The 14,622-nt window shown below is 37.5% G+C and overlaps 1 protein-coding gene across 2 annotated transcripts in view; it reads right to left on the bottom strand.

The window, feature by feature from the left end:
* Positions 1-14,622, bottom strand: part of KDM1A (lysine demethylase 1A) — a 60,305-nt gene that overhangs the window by 21,481 nt on the left and 24,202 nt on the right. For both annotated transcript variants that reach the window (XM_044237402.1, XM_044237403.1), the window contains 6 exons: positions 10,538-10,671; positions 6,573-6,651; positions 5,909-6,001; positions 4,973-5,079; positions 2,949-3,030; positions 1,707-1,801 (listed from right to left, as the gene is read on the bottom strand). In XM_044237402.1, coding sequence (XP_044093337.1) covers positions 1,707-1,801; positions 2,949-3,030; positions 4,973-5,079; positions 5,909-6,001; positions 6,573-6,651; positions 10,538-10,671 — 590 coding nt within the window. The remainder of the gene's footprint in view (positions 1-1,706; positions 1,802-2,948; positions 3,031-4,972; positions 5,080-5,908; positions 6,002-6,572; positions 6,652-10,537; positions 10,672-14,622) is intronic.

Raw genomic sequence — 14,622 nt, 5'->3', positions numbered from 1 at the left:
CAATTTATCCTTTTATCTAACCCTCAGCAAATCTGCCTTGTGTTCTGGTATATGGATGAGTAGTAGGTTTCTGGTTGGGGTGTGTTTTTTTAGGGTAGGGGGTGTACCACAGAATTTAGTAATCCTGTAATTCCTGACCTTCTTGGGTTCATAAGATATCTAGAGTCACTAGAATTTAAGACCCTTGAGAGCAGGGAATACATAGTTATTGCTGAGAACAATGCCTATATTTTGGCACATATTTAATAAATACCTGCTGGTTGACTGTGATTTACTTTAAAATACTCCAGACCAAAAACACCTCAAAGGGACTGAATAGATGCAACAAGACTAGAATAAATCAAAGTCCATTATTACATTATTCTTTCTACTTTTGTATAGATTTAAAAACTTCCGTAATAATTGGGCGCCTGGGTGGCTCGGTGGGTTGAGCCGCTGCCTTCGGCTTGGGTCATGATCTCAGGGTCCTGGGATCGAGTCCCGCATGGGGCTCTCTGCTCAGCAGGGAGCCTGCTTTTCTCTCTCTCTCTCTCTCTGCCTGCCTCTCCATCTACTTGTGATCTCTGTCAAAAAAATAAAATCTTAAAAAAAAATTTTTTTTTCCATAATAAAAAGTTGGGAAAAAATTATCTATGTATAAGTCCCACTAGACTGGGGGTCTCCTATGGCAGGGACTGTCTTATTCATCTCTATAGCCTTTTCAGATCTTTGCAGAGTAACAAAAGTTTATTGAATTGTTGAGTTAAGCTCTACTTCTTCCTTTTTCTCTTGTTCATTCTATTTTGTTTACTCTGACAGAAGGATGTCCCACTCCCAAAGCAAGCCCTGGGAGGAATTTGAATCCAGAATGGGGAGGATAAGAGCCAAAGCATTCCCTTAAGCCTGTCCTCCTCTGGTATGAACCCCACAAAGTCTAAGCGCTTTAGTGAGGATGTCCATCGGACATAGCAGACTAAATTCAAGAGCTGGGATCTTACCACTTTTAGCAACAATAGCTAAACTGTCATATGCATCTTGAATCTTCCCTTCCTCAAAATACAAAGATGGTAATATGTTTATATCCTGCGAATGGTAAACTTGTTCATTCCTGATAGGGGGAGGTTGGTAAAATTCTGAATATGACCTTTTGAATTGCACCCAACCCCCCAAAATTAGGACTGACTTGCATAGTCTAAGCCTCTCAGCATAGCTGTTGCTAAACTTACTCTCCCACAGCAAACATCACTGCCATGCTACTGCCTACTAAGTATGGGAAACTTCTCTGCCTTCGGTCAACAAATACTTTTATCTACCTAAGCATCTGGGTTCAGTATTATCATCTGGCTATTAGCTCACTCAAAATCTTGAACCTACACACACAAAACTGAAGTCATAAAGAGCACACAGAGCTAAAGCACAGGATGGGAAGCACAATACAAAGAAATGAAGAATCAGGTGTCAATTTCACAGGTCTCTTCGAGTAGGTGGCCACAGCCAAATTAAAAAAAAAAAAAAAAATCAACTGTCTAGATAGCCTTCATTAAATGTCTAAAGATAAATGCCTAAACAGGCATTAAATTTGTATATATGCAATAATAATCTCTTCACATAATTTCTACCCTCAGTTCTTACTGATATGTGTATATATTCATCCACACATTTCCCCCAAATTGCTGTTTCAACTGAACCAAAGAAATTTTGAAAAGGTCTGTTTGTCCTCAACTTACAGCTTGTCCATTGGCTTCATAAAGTGGGCATTTTTGCTTGATCTTGGCCAATTCCATATTTACTTGTTTGCTGACCACAGCCATGGGATTCCCTCCTAAAAAAAACTCAAACTATTAAATTCAACATATCTATGAAAAGAGAACACATCAAAGCAAAAATATTTTTACTCAAAATTTAAAATACTCAAAGCTTAGGGTATGTGTATTATAGGTAAAAAAAATGCTTAGTAAAATAATATGTAATATATGAAATATGTAAGATAAGCATAAAGAAGCAAAAAATTACCTATAACCCCACATGTTAACATTTTATTATAGATTCTAGGGGCACATGGGTGACTCAGTCAGTTGGGCATCTGCCTTTGGCTAGGGTCATGAGCCCAGGGGTCCTGGGACTGACACCCATGTTGGGATTCCTGCTCAGTGGGGAGCCTGCTTCTCCTCCTCCCCGCTCATGCTTTTCTAGTTATCTCACTCGCTCTCAAATCAATCTTAAAAAACAAAACATTTTATCATAGATCCTTCTAGATTTTACAGGCATAAAATTATAGACAGACAGACAGACACGCACACACAAAAGGATCATAGTGCATGTATTGTCTTGTCATCTTTTTTCAACTTAGCAATAAACCGTGGCCATCATTTCATGTTAATATAAAGCTACACAATTTTTAGTGGCTGTATGATTCCCTTTGTATAACAATATAATCACTGGAACCATGGGTTCTAATGTTTCGCTACATGCCACAGTTAAAAAGCTCCAGGGGCACCTGGGTGGCTCAGTTGGTAAGCGTCAGGCTCTTGGTTTCGGCTCAGGTAGTGAACTCCAGGTTAAGAAATCAAGCCCGGCGATGAACTTTGTGCTCAACTCGGAGTCTGCCTAAGATTCTCTCTCCCCTCTGCGCCTCCCCATTTGTGCACGTGCAGGCATCCCTGCATGTGCTCTCAAACAAATAAATAAAATCTTTTAACATAAAATAAATAAAATTTAAAAAATTAAAAGCTCCATACAACATGGTCCACCTTGTCTATTTTCTAAGGATAATTTCCTAGAAGTCAAAACATTGCACAATTTAAGTTTTGCACATATCGATGTATCTTTTCAGGAAGACAGTATTTGTCAATTCACCTCTTACTAAGAACAGTATCTTAAACCAAATTATTTTAAAACCACATTGAGGGCTTTAAAACATTAGCTTAATCATGATCTCATATAATGGCACAAAACGAAGGACTACTTACCAAGACCTGTCACTACCATAGCTCCAAGATCAGCTACATAGTTTCCTTTGCGAAATGTAGCAACTCGTCCACCCACTCGATCCTGTTTTTTAGAAATTAAATGGCTAAAATCATCAATTCTATTTTAACCATAAGAACCTGGCATGGAACCACCCCAGGCCTCTGTCTCTTATAATTTAAAAAGAAAAGTATAGTTTAGAGTATATATGGTGTGCAGTGTGGGAACAACTATTTGAGGGAGTGGTAGGGTAATGAATGACACAGAATTAGGTGATAGGAGATAGGAAACAATTTGGCAACCAGACATATTTAGCCACAGGTACTATTATCTCTCTACTCAGCTGTCTCTAATACCATTTACTGTACAGGCTGAGCAAGGGCCACTCATACAGAAAATATCGGCTCACAAATTGCAACACTTAATGCCATCTTTCTATCACCATGTTCTGACTTTTGCCCCCATCCCCAAAGTCACCCGTGAATGACAGATGATTTCTTAACAAATGGTCCTCTAGTGCAGCCCCATGCCCAGGGGCCGAGTGTGTACGGAGCATAAACTTTTGACAATATCTCCCATTCCTCAACCGGCCCAAGTTTATCTGTGCTGACTAGGGATTTTCAAATATGGGGAAAAATTACTAAGCTGTAGTGACACTTCAGTCATGGATATTTTGACACTACTCCAAATAAATGAAAGCAAAACAAAACTAAAAACCTGTAGATTAAGAGTCACATGGGTAGGGATCATAATGGTCCCATTATTCATTACTGTTTTGCTAGTACACAGAATAAGAGAACACACGTTTCCTAAATTACCTACGAAATATTTTTAGCAAGATTATATTAAAAATTATTTTGGGGCGCCTGGGTGGCTCAGTGGGTTGGGCAGCTGCCTTCGGCTCAGGTCATGATCTCGGGGTCCTGGGATCGAGTCCCGCATCGGGCTCTCTGCTCAGCGGGGAGCCTGCTTCCCCCTCTCTCTCTGCCTGCCTCTCCATCTACTTGTGATTTCTCTCTGTCAGATAAATAAATAAAATCTTTAAAAAAAATAAAATAAAATAAAAATAAAAATTATTTTGATTTCTCATACTTTGAAAAAATATTTTTAAAATTTACAATTTATAAAAAAGCAACTTAGAAGTACTGCACAAAACATTCTGAAAGCCTCTAAAAATTTTAGATTGTTTAGGTTATCCGAGAAGTGTTGTTTTTTAAATGTTAAGTCCAGGGAAGCCTATAAGTCACTGGAAGAATACAAAATGTCAAAAATCACACATGAAAATAATTTGAATAGTACCAACTTAACATGATGTTCTTTTTTTCCACTCTGTGCCATCATCCATTTCCTCCTTTAATTTCCATTTCTCTTTCAAGGACTGATGATAAGGGAACCAACATACCTTGGCTGCATCAGGCACTAAGAAATGGCTAGGGGCGCCTGGGTGGCTCAGTGGTTTAAGCCTCTGCCTTCGGCTCAGGTCATGGTCTCAGGGTCCTGGGATTGAGCCCCGCATCAGGCTCTCTGCTCAGCGGGGAGCCTGCTTCCCCCTCTCTATCTGCTTTCCTCTCTGCCTACTTATGATCTCTTTCTCTGTCAAATAAATAAAATCTTAAAAAAAAAAAAAAAAAAAAAGGCTGCTGCCCGATTCCTTTTCTTTTACTATCTAAAAGAGAATACAATCCACTCTGTTCCACCACTAAAAATAACTGCCACCCACAAAGGGCATGTCCATGAAGACCCCAAATTTGAAAGTTAACTGCAAGAAGCAATAACCTCCATCAAAGGGCTATAGGGATCATTTACAAACTCTTAATACTCATTGAGCACCTTCCAAAGTTTCACTGTCAAAAATGCTTTATCCAATATAAGTAACATTATCCAAAATACTTTGAGTAGTATACAAATCAGTTTGGTGTATTTCAAGCTATAGGATTCATTAATTTGCAATAGAGAGTTTCTTATTGCATTGATAAAAACCTATTTCCACTAGGTCCAGCTTCTAAATACAATATAAAATTCTTACCCTGGCTTCCAGAAGTGTGACATCCATTCCGAAACTTTGTAATTGACGAGCTGCTGCCAAGCCTGAGACCCCAGAACCTATAATAATTACCTTTCCGGTCTTTTTAGCTAAAAGTAAAAAATGAACAAAAATTACAGTATTTTGTTGTAGGTTTTAAGAGTTTGTTTTACCATTTTTTACATCATGAAAACCTCTAGGTTCTCAATGTGTCATGATGTCTTACAAAGTAAACAGCTCACTTATTTTCCAAATAAAGAAACTACGTAAATACAAATTAGCACATAACTGAAGCTTACAAAATTTAATTCAATGTTAAAAACCTATAAACGAAATCCTTTATCTTTAAAGCTTTACTTTCTCATTACACTGCGGTCATGTGCTTTGGTATCTGTGACTGAGTCTGCTTCATTTATCTCATAGTTATACTAGGACAGCCTGACAGCCAAATTATTCTTAAAGCCATTTTCTTTAAGCTCTACTTCTGCTGTCCTTACTATCCCTTTCTGAAGAACTATTAAAATTATTAAAGCATCAAAAATAAATTAAAAACAAATAGAAGTGCTACTTCTCAAAATACCCCTAACTCCTGGATTCCTCACAGGATAAAGAACTGGTCAATGAAAGAAAACCTCAAATCTCTGCTTTCATAACAGACTTCTCTCGTTTTTAACAAATTCTGTTTTCTGACTAATTTTTTTTATATTGGAAATTCAGTATCTTTTACTAAAGCACACTTATCAAACCAGAAATCACAGGCAATGCATATTTACGAAGAGATTTTACTTTAAATCTGACATATAATGAGATAAGCTTGTGAATATCGGACTCCAAATTTAGACTTAGAAATCAAAATAAAATGCTACGAGCCTCTTGAAAATAAGAGAGAGTGCTAGAACTCTAAGTTAAAACTATGAAGTCCATCTGCCAGGTCCTTACTTGGTAGGGGTTTTATCCTCTTATAGATGCCGAAGTTGATCAGACCGTGACGCTCTAGGTAACTGTGAACTCGGTGGACAAGCACAGTATCACCTACAGAACAGAGGGATTTTAAAACATGTTCATATTTTTAGCAATTTAAACAGAAAGCTCCTTAACTCTGTTTTGCCGTCATGAAATTATTCTATACATATTTTCCACAAGCTTCAGATCATGTGACTCCTTTAGAAAGGTGTTCCTAAAACTTTTAGTCTGTGATGTAGTCCCAAATGCCTATTGGAGTTTTTAAGAATGACATTCCATTACAGATGAAATAATGGATAAAACCAACCCCTCTTAAAGCAGTATTATAATCAATTACTTTGGCAGAAACTTTTCAAGACTTTATGGGTGGTAAGTGGAAAATGAGAAAGCCAGCCAGCCAGCCAAATGGCAACAAAGTACTCCGGGGATTAAAGCCGGAACACAGTCCTGGTAAAATTATTAGCAATCTCCTGAACTCACAACTTAAAAAACAAGAAAATAATTACAAAGACACATAATAGTTTTTTATAAGGCTTATTTCTGGATAGCACAAGGTGAAGTAAGATGATAACATGACCCGAAAAAATTCATTATCAATGAACCATGAGCCAAAACCAGTCCCACGGAAAACACTACTTACTGTTGTAAGGCGCTTCTAATTGCTGAAGAGTAGCCTCAAAGGTCAGCTGAATCTTTGGATTATCCAACCACAACTGCAACTGTATTTAAATGACAAATTTTTTTTATACAAGTATTTGCAGACCACATGACCACTTTAAAATATCTTTTCAACTTGAAGGCCTCAACTATAGGCTTTCCTTTCACTGACGCAGAGGGTAATAATCCCGACAAACTGAAGAAATGCAAAACCATGTCAAACAAGTAAATAACTGAAGAAGCTGGAAGATAGCCTAAAACAAAACCCAAAAAACCCTAGTAACTTGCCAGTATCATATAGCTGGTAGGGACCAACCAGGATTTAAACTGGGTTACTTGACTCCAGAGATACTGAGTAGATAAAAATCCACAAAATCAAATGATCAGTTAGATACGTGAAGATGGAAGGGAGGTAAGAGGTCCCAAGGATAACTCCACAGTTTCTAGCCTACACAGCTAAATGAGTTGGTATGCTATTCACTAAATGAGGGTCACTGAAAGAAGAGGTGGGTTTAGTTTCAAGAAAAACAAGAGATGCAAGATTGGCATCTGGATACAGAGCTAGGGTTCTGAGGGGGGGGAAAAAAAGTCTGAAGCCATTTGCTTATGGATGATAACTGAAGCCGAAGTGTAGAAGAGGCCTCCTTGGGAGAATACACAGCAGAGGGAGGAAAAGACCATAAGAAGCCTTAAGGAACTCCAATCAGTTCACATAATGCCCGGGGCGCCTGGGTGGCTCAGCTGGGGAAGTGTCTGCCTTCGGCTCAGGTCACGTTCTCAGGGTTCTGGGATCGAGCTCCACATTGGGCTCTCTGCTCAGCAGGGAGCCTGCTTCTCCCGTTCTCTCTGTCTGCCACTCCCCCTGCTTATGCTCCCTCACTTTCGGTCAAATAAATAAAATCTTTAAAAAAAAAATAGAGATAAGCCTACAAAGCTGCCAGAGAACACAACCACCAGGGAGGCAGAAGAACAAGAATACCATCTTAAGCTAAGGGAAGGGAAGTTTAAGAGTTTAAGAAGAAAGTAGTCAGTTATTTCAAATACTGCTGAAAAAGCATTAAGATAAGGAATGAAAAATATTATGGTACAATCAATAGGCTCTAACACAAATGCTCTTCAAACTAAATGCCACTATATTTAAGTCCTAGCTAAAAATTAACTGCTCCATAGACAAGTGTCAACAAAGACATGTGGCTGTGTGTAAATAAACCCAATTACAAAAAGATATGACCAAATTCATAAGCACCCTCTACTTTTCTCCATGGCCACTGTCAGGGCAAAATGGAATTCCTCAAGTACACACCAGGCCCAAGCTCCTCACCCCTCAATACAAGCCTTCTTCCTCTGCCCATCCTATAAAAAAATAATAAAGTTCAGGTCATAGTTTTTAGCTCAATAATCCTAAAGTTGTTGTGGTTTCAAAATCTGGAAGCAAAAGAACGGACACAATTCTTTTTTTTTTTTTTTTTTTTTTTGACACAGAGAGAGAGATCACAAGTAGGCAGAGAGGCAGGCAGAGACAGAGGGGGAAGCAGGCTCCCTGCTGGGCAGAGAGCCCGATGCGGGGCTCGATCCCAGGATCCCAGGACACTGAGATCATGACCTGAGCCGAAGGCAGCGGCTTAATCCACTGAGCCACCCAGGCGCCCCCAGACACAATTCTTGTAAGAGAATGATTTATGTTCAGTTTTACAGCTAGAGGCCCACAACTCTAACCTGGGCCAGTCCTTCCTTCTCCCAATCTAGATTTTGGTCACAGAATGTAAATCAGAGAAAACAGACATCACTGTAAATCCACCACTCAAATTCAAGTAAAGAGTGAAAACTTTCCTCAGATGAAACAAAAAATGACCTTATCTAAACAAATACACTTCTAAAAGAATTTAACCAATCAATTTTAAGTAAGCTCTATACTCAACATGGGACTTGAACTCAAAATCCTGAGATCAAGAGTTGCATGCTCTACTGACTGAGCCGGCCAGCTGCCCCTAAAAAATCCATTCAGATCAAACAAATATTGATGTTATACACAGAAGCTGATTCTAAGACAAGTAAGCGTCAGAAATATACATTAAAAATTTTCCATTCACTTTTTAAAAAATCACCGTTTTGTCTTCATTCAAAAATCCGTTTATTCTGTACTATGAAAACCCAGTATAACCCACCACCCACTCTAGCTAATAATCTAAATTCAGCAGGGGTTTTGCAAACTAATAGCCAAAGTAAAGAAGTTAGTGGTAGCTAAAAGCAGACATGCTAAAATGACATCTCTGAGCTATACTCAAAGTAGCCGAAATTACAACATAAATTTCTTTTACTTTGTATCACCCTAGAGTACACTGAATATGTTCTGAATAGTATCTTGCCTTCCTTTACTCTGTGGCTTAAAAATTTCTGATGAATAAAGGCCATGAAAGAAAAATTCAAAGACATAAAAATGACTAATAAATGTGGAAAAAAATCAGTCTTTTGGAAACGGAAAAGAAATGAAAAACTTTAAGTCTATTACAGCAGCACAAATTATCATTGTTTTAACAACCAAAGCACGGGCAGAGCAATAGGGATGCTGACTGATTCATTCTTCTCTGGGAAGCAATGTGACCATATCCATCTATCATCTACCTATCATTTATCTATATCAATTGATATGTATTGTATTCAGGTTTTTATACATACATGTACATATGTTTGTGTGTGTGTGTGTGTGTGTGTGTCATAAGGAAATAATAACCAGAGATAGTCAAGAGGTATAAAGCTGTTCAGAGCTTAATAAAGCACAAATGGACATATAAATGCCTAATTACAGTATGACCCAACTGTCAGACAAAATATCATGCAGACATTAAAATCAAGCACTTAGCCAGAAGAGGAGGTTGAAGTAGAGGAGCAGAACAGAATAAGAGTTTGTCTTATCCTGGGAAAGACAGACAAAATGATTATTAAAAATTTGAAAAACATGAGGGGAGGGGTGGCACAGTTCAGTCACTGAGCACTCAACTCTTGGTTTTAGTTCAGGATCTGATCTCAGGGTCATGGATTAAGTCCCACAATGGGCTCAGGGTGGAGTCGGCTTTACATTCTTTCCAACCCCCTCCCCTGCTCCTCCCCCAATTCATGCTCTCTAGAATAATGAAAATCATAAGGGGGGGTGGGAAGGCAGGGTGTGGGGAGGCACCTGGGTGGCTCCATCAATTAGTCAATTAAGCTTCTGACTCTTGGTTTCAGCTCAGGTCAGGCTCTCAGGGTTGTGAGACTGAGCCCTACATCTGGCTCTGCGCTGGGTGTGGAGCCTGCTTAAGATTCTTTCTCTCCTCCTTCCTCTGCCCTTCCTCTGCTTTAAAAAAAAAAAAAAAAAAAAAAAAAGTTTCAGGGCACCTGGCTGGCTCAGTCAGTAAAGCACGCAACTCTTGACCTCAGGGTTGTGAGTTTGAGCCCCACGTGTGCCCTGGTTTACTTAAAAAATTAAAAGTCTGAATGAAGACTCTTTGGGTTTATGAGATTATGAAAAACAAAAAGGATCCAAAGGATATATGGAAACAGCATTTCAATTTTTAAAAACAAAAATTAAATACATATTAAAAAAAATAACTGGGGGCACCTGGGTGGCTCAGTGGGTTAAAGCCTCTGCCTTCGGCTCAGGTCATGATCCCAGGGTCCTGGGATCGAGCCCCACATCGGGCTCTCTGCTCAGCAGGGAGCCTGCTTCCCCTTCTCTCTCTGCCTACTTGTGATCTCTGTCTGTCAAAATAAATAAAATCTCAAAAAATAGTAATAATAATAACTGAAGGGAAAAAACTAATTTTTTAAACAATGGTTATCTCTGGGTAATGGTACATGTTATAGCTAATTTTGTAATTCTTCCCCTTCTTTTTTTGCCATTATTGTCCATAAAAGTAATATGCACTTTTTAATAATCCAAATGGAAAAAAGGCTGACATGGAAACTTACTGTGCGGTTTCGAATGAACAGAAAAACCTTCTGAGTCTGCTGTGGTCCACTGATGATATCTGGAAAACAGGCCGCTTCTTGAGAAGTCATCCGGTCGTGAGGAAGTCTACTCTGGAAAGCTGCACCCTCCACACCTAGCAAAGAAAGCAAAGGACTTCTGGGAAAAGTGCAACTGAATACAAAACCAGGGATAATGAAACTCCTGAAGAACCTCTGTAAAGCTCTGCCTCATTCACAGAGCAATCTCACCTCCTTTAAAAATCTTTTATTTTGCTCAAAAGCCGAAACATCTTTAGAATTTACTTTACTCTTAAGCATAATGTTCCAAAAATTACATTCTACCAATGAGCAGAACAATGTACCTCTGAAAACAGAACAGAGTATGCAGCATATTTTCTTCATCCACAAAACAGCTTTGTAATACTGGAAAATAATCTAATTAAAATTAGCATCACTGATGGTGTTCCCAAAATCTGAAAACTAGGGAACCAGAATAAAGGAAAACATACTAAAAGGAAAGCAAAAGAGACTACAGAATGAAAAACACAACCACATGCCTTCTTTCAAGATTACAGCAGGGAACGTGGAGAGGACTTTAAGATTTAATCACCAACAGTAAGAAACGCGTGATTATCTGGTCCGTGGTACCATCCGTTAGTTCCCACAGTGCAATGCTGGCAAAGGTGAGATAAGTTAGGCGGACTACAATGAGGACACAGAAGCAAGGAATTTACCTTCCCTGCAAAAACATTAGCAACCCTTTACTATACTACACAAGTATGTCACTACAGATACTATACACTACATATACATACAATGTATACATATTCTCTGTGCAAGTAAAATATATATTGTTCTGAAACTTTTAAAATTGGGTATTAAATCAATTCTTTTTTATAAGCTGATAGTTAAGTACATCTTCATAAGATGTCCTTAAAACACATTTACATGTATTCTACCTATGTTTCTAAGATCACTTTATAAAAGACATATTTAACCACTAGCTTATAAAATATGAAGACAAAGTTTCAAAATTCACTATCACTGAAATAGTTATATATAAGTAACGAAATAGGCACCAGATATCCATATTTAATCATTTAAAGCACATAAAACAAGAAGTTAGAAACACTGATAACGGAAACAAAATTAAAGGAAAGGCAAAGTAAGATTAAGAAAATAAAAAGTACAAGGCAGGTAAAGATATAACTTAGAAAATGATAGCTAAGTTATTAAGGAGCTGTCTCCACAAAGACATTTATAAGCAATAACTCAGACAAAAGTCATTAACAAGAGGTCCAGCAAAAATGCCTAATGCTAATATGGGTGGCACATTAAGAAACGATATTTTTGAGAGAAGGAAAAAAAAATCTATCCACTCACAGTAGATAATGAAGACACATGTACTCTATTCACATTACAAAATCAAATCAGCAAGTCTCTCATTCAGTGAATCTCAACCTAAAATTAAAGACTGTCAGGACAATTAATTATTCCCTAGGAAAAAACAAAATCAGTAAGAGCCATTATTATTGGGAGTGGAACATGAAATTAAGGCAAGGAAAGAAGAAATGCTGGCAACAGGGGTAGGTTATTTCAGTAATGTGAAATTTTCTAAAACTGCACATAGCTTTGATGTCCCTAGTCCCCTACCCCCAATCAAATAAACAAAAAATAAAACCAAGAACAAAATCATGTCACATTATAATCAATTATCTACATATCCCAAGTACTCAGAACAAGTTTCTTAAAATAGGTTACCTTCATAAGTGTATACTATTAACATGAAAATCAATTTGCTCTATAAACTGGACTCCTCCCTCCCCCAAACAGGGGTAGTTTTCTTAGCTATACCTTCTACATGCTTATTAAGTCATCACTGAACATCAATCCTACTGCAAAATACTGCCAATGACAGTAAAAAAAAAAAAACATGTAGGGAAAGACACTAAATTTTGAATTCTATTTGGCTCCTCATTCCAAGTGCTCTAAAAATCACTCTACATTAGTTGGCTAACTTTGGGAATCTTGAGACTATGTAACAATTAAGAAATGTGATCTACATAAGTCATGTGGCAGTTTTAGGAGGATCTTTAAATCAATTAACAAAAGATTACCAAAAGGAATTAAAGAAGCCAAATATTGTGACACTAATGTATGTGCAGAATAATAATGTTCTCCATCTCTATCTTTCACATAACATCCAAAAACACCTATTCTTAAATACTTGTCAATTTTTAAGAATGAAAAAGTTTCTAAAAACTCAATAATTATTTTTCCCCTTTTGGTTTTTAGGTTTGAAGACTATTATTTCAAGGAAGGAAGACCATTATCAATATAAAGGTGAAAATTTTAAGAAAAGGTCTAACCTTTATCAAAGGAACAAAAAATGTTAACTTGGAACCCAAGCTTCAGAAGCTCAATCAATGCACTCTTTTAATAGGGTATTTCCAAAATGAACTAATAGGCTATTCTGGACAACAGAACTCGTAAGTATCTCCTTTAGAGGGAAAAACCTTAAAGAATACAATTAACTTTAATAATATCCTTATTACAAGGGAAGTACCAGTAGTACATTTCATTCAAAAGTAATTTATACTTGCTGTTTGTGTGGATTTAACACAGTCTTGTATTCTGGAAATTGAGAATGTTTCAAAGAGGCAACCTTAATTTTTTAAAAGTCCCAAGGCTGCCTATATATCTCTCTTGCCCACTCCATTCAATTCCTTTTTCCCTACACTTCACACAGGAAGTTCCAGCATCATCCTTCAAAATGCAGTCATGCTAAACCAGAAATGCTCTTTCTAATGGTCTGACTAGCTCACACTTTCTCTGAAAACACAGTAAAAGTCATAAAATATTTAAGGGACCAAAAAGACCTTTTTGATAGATTAGAGACGCAGATAAGGAGCAGGGGATGGGAAGGCCAGAACTCCTCTATTCCATGAAACCACTTCCTCCCTGATTCTGATGATACAGGTAGCATCTTGAGTAGAGTGAGGAACAGAGATATAAAAATCAACAGAAAAGAAGGCCTCCATGAAACTCATTTGCCTTTTTTTTTTTCATGAAGTAAATAAATTAACTAGAAAAACTAGATTTCTAGTTGATGAGTAAAAACAAAAGCTTGACAAGAATCTACGTATAAGATGACTTCAAATTAGTACCTATAGATACACCATATCCAGTCCTATAATGGTTTAAAAAGACAAACAGAATAAAGAACAGAGGGAAAGGAGAGAAAAAGAAAAAAAGAGAGAGAGAATCATGTGATTTCTTATGCTTTACATCTTTTATTTCTAGGGTAAACATACACTTAAAATGACTCTGACGGAGGGTATAAGGACTAGTCTATGCATAAGAGAAGACCCCTGGGTTCTCACTCCTCTGAACTGTTGGTGGATCCTCCGTCATATCATTTTAATTGTATTTCGGGTCCTAATCCATAAAACAGGGATGGATGCAATATTATGTTTGACACCAGGAAGCTAGAGAAAAATGACCTTAAGTTCCCTTCTAATTTTTAAGATGTAGGATGAATACACCAGCTTGATGTGGATTTATAGAAGTTAAGATATGATCCTGGTCCCAAGATACTCATGACGGTCATTTGGTTTATTAAAAACAGAATGTTGATTGCTTACAAGCATATTCTTCTTACTAATCATCTCACAAATGCATGCTTCTGAACATGGCAAAGATCTGAAGAGAGATCCTGAAGGTTAAGAATAGTCCCCACCATGCTTGAAAACACTTAAAAAAAACAAAACAAAACACCTCATGTTCTACTGAACAGTAAGTCAGAAGCACCACAGTTCTATATGGAAGTCTGTTTTTACTTTCAGCAATACAACATATTGTTTACTAGAGCAAAAGAGTAAATTTAACCACGTTAAAACAAAAAGCAGTAAGAAAACTCAGTTTATTTCTTCAAGATTCAAGCTCTAAAGGCTATCTATACCCTGATCCCCAACAGTTCCTGGAAGAGCCGATCGTGCATCATGTGATGAGTAGCATTCTAGAACATTTATCTGCCACATTGACTCTGAACGAGGATTTTAACTCCTCTAAGAGAAACCCCATGT

The sequence above is a fragment of the Neovison vison genome, chromosome 2 (assembly GCF_020171115.1).
Source record: "Neovison vison isolate M4711 chromosome 2, ASM_NN_V1, whole genome shotgun sequence".
In the NCBI taxonomy this organism is placed as follows: domain Eukaryota; kingdom Metazoa; phylum Chordata; class Mammalia; order Carnivora; family Mustelidae; genus Neogale; species Neogale vison.
Note: the sequence above shows the minus strand (reverse complement) of the source record. Positions and strands in the feature narration are given on the sequence as shown.